The sequence below is a fragment of the Mastomys coucha genome, unplaced genomic scaffold (assembly GCF_008632895.1).
Source record: "Mastomys coucha isolate ucsf_1 unplaced genomic scaffold, UCSF_Mcou_1 pScaffold21, whole genome shotgun sequence".
NCBI lineage: Eukaryota > Metazoa > Chordata > Mammalia > Rodentia > Muridae > Mastomys > Mastomys coucha.
This window is the reverse complement of record NW_022196904.1, coordinates 14,906,608-14,914,651: the sequence shown is the minus strand read 5'-3', so window position 1 is coordinate 14,914,651 and position 8,044 is coordinate 14,906,608. Positions and strand designations below refer to the sequence as shown.

The 8,044-nt window shown below is 45.6% G+C and overlaps 1 protein-coding gene across 1 annotated transcript in view; it reads right to left on the bottom strand.

The window, feature by feature from the left end:
• Nucleotides 1-715: 715 nt before the first annotated feature.
• Nucleotides 716-8,044, bottom strand: part of LOC116100286 (pregnancy-specific glycoprotein 22-like) — an 11,667-nt gene continuing 4,338 nt past the window's right edge. Inside the window, exons 2-5 of the mRNA XM_031384111.1 lie at nt 6,947-7,294; nt 3,736-4,095; nt 1,923-2,282; nt 716-993 (exon numbers count right to left, since the gene is read on the bottom strand). Coding sequence (XP_031239971.1) covers nt 716-993; nt 1,923-2,282; nt 3,736-4,095; nt 6,947-7,294 — 1,346 coding nt within the window. The remainder of the gene's footprint in view (nt 994-1,922; nt 2,283-3,735; nt 4,096-6,946; nt 7,295-8,044) is intronic.

Here is an 8,044-nt window from a genome sequence, read left to right as displayed (position 1 = left end):
TCTGAGGGAAGGGGATATGGGGGAGGATGAGAGGGAGGTAAAATGGTGTTAGGAATGTAATGGATAAAAGAAGAACAAAAAGGGAAGAAACATATTAACAGGAAAAAGAATCATGCAAGGTCCCACTGTGAATGAAACTCTCAGAATAGAGACCACAGAATCAGGATTTTCACCATGGATTTTACATCTGGGCATCAAACAAGCTGAGGATCAAAACTATTAAGAAAATGGTTATGTCCACAGTTAGACACTGCATTCTCTACTCCTCACACTCTCCCTCACTTCACCTGAATGACTGGTCTCTAGGAACCATTAACATTAGCTGAATTAGTTAAACATGGAATGTATTTTAGTATATAAAGGATGCATTTATCACAGCAAACTCAAAGCATCCAAGGTTTAGGGACTCCTGAAATAGGCTCTTACGGATTCTGACGGCTAGCTATGTATTTGATCCACAACCTGAGCTGTTGATGACTTTGTGATCCTGTTTGCTGTATTGAGTCTGTGCTTTGCTTTGGAGACAGAGCCTCACTTTAAATCCTGCCTCGTTCTTATACACAAGTGTATCCCAGGATCACAGGCATGTCTCACCATGCTGGCTGCACCTGAGTAGGAACTGAACATTTTCACCACACGACTTTGCTCCATGTTTAATCCCATCAATAAAGAAGTCCCACCATTCTACAGTAGGATGAGAGGAGGGGTCGCTCATTCATCGTGGCCACCTGACTGGGTGACTGGCCACTGCATCACCATTTCTGTTGGTGACCACACACCGGTACTCTCCAGCATCTTCACTTCTGACATTACTAATTCTGAGTCCACACTTTGATGGGGACAGTGTCATCCTTTCTGTACGCCGCAGATTGCGTCTATTGAAGAACCAACGGATAGAGATTCCAATGTCAGGTGTAACACAGGTGAAGGTCACAGATCTTTGTGCCTTGACTGTGGTATCAATGATTTGCACAAAGGGTTGTGTGACAGGCTCTAGTGAAAAAACAGAGGAGAGGGCCAAATGATAATAATCCTTCAGAGAGCTCCATTAGCCCCCCCTTTAGTAAATACTTTAAAAAGCCTCCATGGGGGAGAAGTTTTAGTTGTAACCATAGACATGTCTTGTACTTTTGATCAGACACTGCTGGCCTGTATGACCCTGAGTCACCCACTGTGTTTCCTATGTTTCAGTTTCCATATAACAAAACATGTGATAAATGATCACTGCTGTGCCTGGGAGTTAAGCTCAGGTGTGAGCCATGGCCTGACCTTGGAATGGAGGAGCTGCTCAAATTGGCAGTATATATTACTATTTGACTGCAAAACAAGATTGTCTAGGCTGGACTCATGACAAGTAGTTGGCTTCTGTCCTGACACCTGTCCACTGAGACTCAATAGAAGATGATGCACAGGAAGCCAGCTGTCATGGTGGTTCACAGTTGGTCCCATACTCTATGGGAGTTGGACAGTCAGTAAAACCTTGTTCCCTGTCAGTTCTGAAAGGAAGTCAACACCGAGCATTGACATAAAGCTCCCCAATGTGACCTAGACCCCAGATAGAGGCAAAATTTTGGAGCCAGGGTTTCCTGGTACTCTCTGTAAAGACCCCATAACTCCCTCATCCAGTGCCTCCCTGACTCCCACAGTGTCTCTCTTAGGGCCATGTGCATAGTGAGAACCCCAAGAGTCTGCATTGAGGCTGACATCCTCATGCGGAGTTATCCCACACACATTCTTCTCTGTGGAGGTAGAGACTGGTAAGGGATTCTGACGGACTGCAGTTTATCTACCCAATGTGTGTCCTACAGTAAGTAGATACAATGCATCAGGGGAGAGAGCAGGCACAACCCAATCCTGACAGTCCAGTGTATGAAGTAGGATAAGCCATACCCAGCAGCCAGAAGCCATTGAGAGTCACTTACTGCTTACATAAAACTGCACGTGTGCTCTTTCAACTGTATAGTTTACGTTTAAAGTTTCTAGTGTGTACATTCTTGCATCTTCCTCAGTGACGCCCGGGAGCAGCAGGGATCCATTAGCATACACCATATCTCTTCCTCTGTATGCATCCCCCCAGGTGGTGATATTCCGGATTACATGGTACTCTACAATTTTAAAGGCTGGGACCCTGTACATCGCGTTGTACCAGGTAAAGGATATCAGCTCTTCTGGCAGGTTATGGACCAGAAGAAGAACACTTTCCCCTTCAGCAGCAGACCGGGGCACTGCTTCAACCATGAGTTTGGAAGAGGTGGTAGGGTTACAGCACTGAAAACGGGGGTCTGGAAGGAAAAAGATAAAGAGCTGTCACATACAGACCACTCTACTTGGTGAAAAGATGGTGGTCTCTGTCCTGAGCAGATTGATTCTTAACTCAGCCTAGAGAGTCAAGCATGGATGCATCTATACCACTTAATGAAAGTGAGCAACATGGCCTTCTCCATTCTCTCAGCACCCCTGAAAGTGTCATTTTCTCTACATAGAGGTGTCTACATGGATGCTTCCTCACTGCACTCACTCAGACACTACACACACTCCTGCACATTCAGTTTTGAGATGATACCTCTCCTGAATTCGACAGGTACCAGATTTTTACTTTTCTTCTTTCTTTCTTTCTTTCGTTGCTTGTTTTGCATTTGTTTGTTTGTTTGTTTTCTTAGTTTTTCTCTCTGGCTCCAGACAAGCCCTGACTTCACCTTCTATGTGTTCTTGCTGCTTTTGCTAACAGTCCACTGGATTATACTTGACTGAGGGCCAGGAGCAACCTGATCTTCAGGGCAGGCTCAGAATGCTTGGGAAGCATTGGGGTGTTAGGGTAGCTGGTTTTATGTCAACTTGACACAATGTAGAGTCCTTTTGAAAGACAAGGCCTCTGTTGAAAATGTCACCAACACATTAACCTATGGGCAAACCTATATTATATTTTTTTAATTAGGGATTGATGGGGGGACTGTCTAGACAACTGCAAGCAGTTCTACCCCTAGGCTATGAATCCTCAGTCATATAAGAGCAGGATGAGCAAGCCTGTAAGTAGTACTCCTACATGGTCTCTGCACCAGTTCCTGGATTTTATTTATGACAATCTCAATTTGGAGCTAATAAATATTGCAGTTTGATATGGACAGTCAAAAACCATTGTTGTCTATCAGCTTTAAGAGGAATTAAGAATAAAGGACTGGAAATATGCTCCTCAGGGTCAATTTAGTCCAGCCTTTGAAAGATCATAGGTTGTGGGCTCCCTGGTATGGGCTCCCTGGTGTGGCCTCCCTGGTGTAGGGTTCCCTGATATAGGGCTCCCTGGTGTGAGCTCCCTGGTGTGAGCTCCCTGGTGTGAGCTCCCTGGTGTGGAGCTCCCTGGTGTGAGCTCCCTGGTGTGGAGCTCCCTGGTGTGAGCTCCCTGGTGTGAACTCCCTGGTGTGGGCTCCCTGGTGTGAGCTCCCTGGTGTGAACTCCCTGGTGTGGGCTCCCTGGTGTGAGCTCCCTAGTGTGAGCTCCAAGAGACTGGGCAGAGCCTGACATCTTGGGCTGAGTTACCATCAAGGTCTTTCATGATGCAGATGGAGTCAGAAGATGGAGTCTGATCTACACCATTTGATTCTCCATGTTTGTCTGGCACTAAGTGCTCAAACCTGCCCATGGGGACAAGTGCAGAGAGGAGTGAGGCACAGGCCAGGCATGACAGTCCTGTGTGTCTAAGCCCCACCCAGCAATGAAGGATCCCAGGAAATCACTTACTGTTAACTTGGATTTCTACATGTGCTTCTTCACTCTTCATATCTGTACCCAGAACTCGTAGGGTGTACAATCCGGCATCTTTCTGAGTGACATTTGTAATCCGCAGGGATCCATCACTACCCAGCTTCTCTCTACCGCTGTATGCAGGCCCAAACACACTTGACTTCCTGTCTATTATGTACCGGCCAATCTCAAGGTGCCTGAAGACAGTCATCCCTTTGAACCATGCAAAGCCTTGAAGATTCTCTGGGATATTGTGAATGCGTAGAGCAACATCTTCCCCTTCAGGAACAATGGGTGGCAGTGATTCAATACTGGGCTGTGACGAGGTGACAAAGCGCCCACAGTTCCAAAGGAAGACTAGAAGGGAAGAGAGAGAGACAATAAACTGGGACCATCAGCTTTTTTGTGAGATGAGACACCATTCTGAGCAGGTATGTTCATTATTCACCCTAGCTATGTGTCTCCCCATCCAACTCTGAGTCCATGCACTTGTATCACTTGTATTTTTTATGGTTTGTTGCTCTCTCTTCAGGTGTCAGCATGGCCCTGGCTCACTGCCCTCAAATCCCTGCTCCATTCAATGTAGATTGATATTGAGGTAATGCCTCCCTCCCCGTCTCTTCCCCTGCAGACTCTTGAGTCTTTACTCTCTGACTTCTCAGTGGTGGTGGTAGAGATGTTGTTCTTGTTGTTGTTGCTGCTGCTGCTGCTGCTGCTGTTTGTTTCCTCTTGTAGTTCAAGACAACACCCAGATTTCTTTACTGACCTATTTTCCAGTCCATTAGGACTGGGGCATCATAAGAACCATGATTTGTCTTATAGTTTTAAGAAATGTTATCTTAAAAAAAAAAAACTTAGATACCTGTGAACAACAAATGAGAAGTGAATGAATGAATGAATTGCAGAACTTAGTGTGGTCATGAATTTCCTTAAGAAAATCATCAACTTGATAAATCATTGCATTTGCTTTGATTTTTACAATTATTTACAAATTATATTTTGTGTGAGATTGAATACAAGGACTACTTCAGTGTGGGTGGGTACAGAACACAGAACTTAGGTGGAGGCCAGAAGTCTTCTGCTCATTGGTCTCAGCTTATCAGAATATGAAACAAATGCATATATTCATTTAATCATGTCACTGATCAATACCACCTTGGTTTCTTATTTAGGATGTCATAGCTGAGAACAACAGTCTTCAGAATACTGTGGCCATGCTGATTAACACTGGGTAAGAACAATATTCCCCTTCCCCTACTTTTTTTATTCATCAAGAGCCTCCTGCCGCTGCTAGACCTCTGCCCCCTGGGTCTTCTCCCCTTCAAACTCTAAGACTACTCTCAGCTCCTCTGCCTCTCAGGAGACTCCAGACAGTAGGTGAGTTCTCTCCTCGCACCTATGAGCATGAGCCCCTAACAGGTTGTAAGCCCTTTTCAGAGGGTACAGAAGATGCCTCCCTGGTCTCTGTGGCATGATCCATCTTTCTTCTGTGGCACCTATGCTCCAGCACTGCTCCCCAGTTCTCTTGTGCTTCCACTCTCTGAGCTGAGCCTCCCCTAAGGCAGGATCATCTCCAAGAGTCACATGGGCTGAGGGTGTTGCTCTATAAAAATACTGTTCTGTCCCCCTCTACTCTCGTGGCTGTGCCATGTCCCCCCCTCCTTCTGTTTCAGTTATCCAGAACACAGAGTGAGCACCAAGGCTGATGACCATCCCTGTGACCTGAGATAATAGAAAACGGCCCTGAGGCTTATCTCTGCTGTACCCTGACCTTGGTCATTCATTACCAAAAAGGGAAACTCTGCACAATTGTGTGACACAGCAATTCAGTCTGCCCCAAGTTCTCAATGCACTGGAAAGATGGAATTTGACAGGGATCTCTGTGAGGTTCTAAATGGACCAGCTGAATAATGTGTGGGAAAGAGAACACATCTATTCTCATAGGAGTCATCAGTCAACATTATGACCCAGGGAAAAGGCCCAGAATGTGTCAGGAGTTTCATACCCTGGGTGTGGCAGGTGGAAGTGACCTGTTTCCTGGGGAAAAGGCTGAGCTTTTCATCCCATGCAGGATTTCAAAAGAATGCTCCCAATCCCTCTACTTGCTAAGCTGTGTAATGGGTCTGCCCATGAGCCCCCTGGTCTTTCTGAGATGCCTTGGACCACTGACTAATGGATTCTCTATGGCTATCCTATATTTCCCAAAGGAAATACATCAAAGGGATGATAGAACATGATCCCTTACCAGTGTAGCAGACAAATTAAGCAGACAGTAGATCTGAGAATACTTTGTCAGTGAGCTCCATGTTGATGGAACTATGGGTAGAACCCAGCTTCTAGGTAAATTCCAGATTCAGGCAAATGCATTTCTGGGTGTTGGTTTGTGTCCTGATGCTGCAACTGCTGACCCCTAGGATAACTGGAGCCTACATCTGGGGAGCTGTCCATATCAGCTTAGTCTGTTCCCATTTGCCTATAGGACAGAATTCCCTAAGCTAGATCTAAAATGACAAAAATTACTCAGAAGGTCCTGTGTCCTCTGTCCCTCTCCCTGGCATACATGAACTTCCTGGAAGTCTCATAAACATGTCAGGCCAGTCAGGTGATGCCCTGGGTACCTGTCCAGCTATGCTATTCCTGCTGAGTCATGTAGGAGATGTCCAGGGGACCTAGCCTAATGGTGGCTTTCAGGACAATACACAAGCCACATGCAAGACAAAGTCCAAGACTTTAAGTACTAAAAAGCACTGTTCCTTGACAACAGGAAGTCAAAACTCAACCTTTGTAAATTGCTTCTCAAGGTCATTAGCAGTTGAGTCTGGGACAGGGGTCTAGAACAAGGGCTTCCTGGTGTTCAACTCTCTGTGAGGATTCCATTTTTCTCAATCATGATCAACATTGATTTTCTCAGGATCTCTCTCAAGGACACATTCCTGCTAAGAACCCCAAGACTCTACAGATATCCTTAGCAGATACCCTTGGCTGAGTTGTGCAGCGTATATCCACTTGCCTGCAAGGTGAAGTCAAATAAAGGATTCTGATCTATTGCCATTGTTCTCCAACAAGTGTGTACCGCGCTAAATGCTCAATCCCCAACATGGAAACACAATGTAGAGTGGAAGTAGCCACAGGCCAGGCCAGACACTTCTCTGTATGTCTAGTGTAAAGAAACCCACTCAGCACCTCAAGCTCACAAAGAATCACTTACGGTTCACATGGAGGAATGTGGATGTTGTTGATACAGTTTCTGAATGTTTATTGAAGGTTCGTAGGGTATAGTAACCTCTGTCCTTCTGGGTGATGTTGTGGATCATCAGGGATCCATTGCTATACAATGTCTCTTTATCGCTGTGTACATGTATGTCAGAGGCCACTGCATATAGTGCAATTCCATGTTTCTTATTTGTCCTCCCTTTAAACCAGGCAAAGGCTGAAAGATCCTCTGGCAGATTTTGGACAAGGAAAAGAACATCTTCCCCTTCAACCACGTGTGGTGGCAATAATTCAATGGTGACTTTGGAAGTGGTAGACAGGTGCCAGCATGTTAAAAGGGAAGCTAAAGGAGAAAGAGAGAGAAATCATCAATTTTGAGCAGCTATAATCAGTACTTGGCTTAGGTGTTAGGAAGGAATGTGTAGACCCTTCTTAGTGGAGGTGAGAAACATGACTTCCATTCCTTCAGAGTCTCTCACTGTGTTGTCGACTCTCTACACAATTTTCTGCTCAGTTGTCTGCCTGGATTTCCATGTAGCGTTCCCATATTTGGCAGGATACCTCTCTGACCCATCTTCTAGAGGGTCCTCAGTTTCTGACTTTTATTTTCTGTTCCTTTTGTGCAACAAGTCACCTTCTTGCACCATCCTCCAGATCCTCTGACCTTCTGGTCCACTAGAATCAAGACTCTGTGAAGACAGGGATTAATCTGTGGTTTTTAGAAGCTTCAGTTCCTGGAAAGATGCAAATACTAGTGGATAAAGAAAAGAAAAGGGCTCTCTCTGCTTTGCCTGCTTGCCTTGTGGGACTGAGCAACTGCTAGATCTTTGGACTTCCATTCACAGCTGCTGCTGACCATCGTTGGGAGTTGGACTATAGACTATGGTTTTTGATCATCCTGAGGAAAATGAGCCTTGGCCTCCAGACCTAGTAAAGTAAACCTCTTTCCCATGGAGAACAGTGCTGGCTCCTGAGGACCTGGAAGGCCCACAGTCCCAGAGGGATTAGCCAGAAGCAGGCCTGGCTCCTGCTCTGAACAGCGGCTCTCCTGCCTGCACCATTCATTATGATTCATACCAACTTGAAGAAAAAG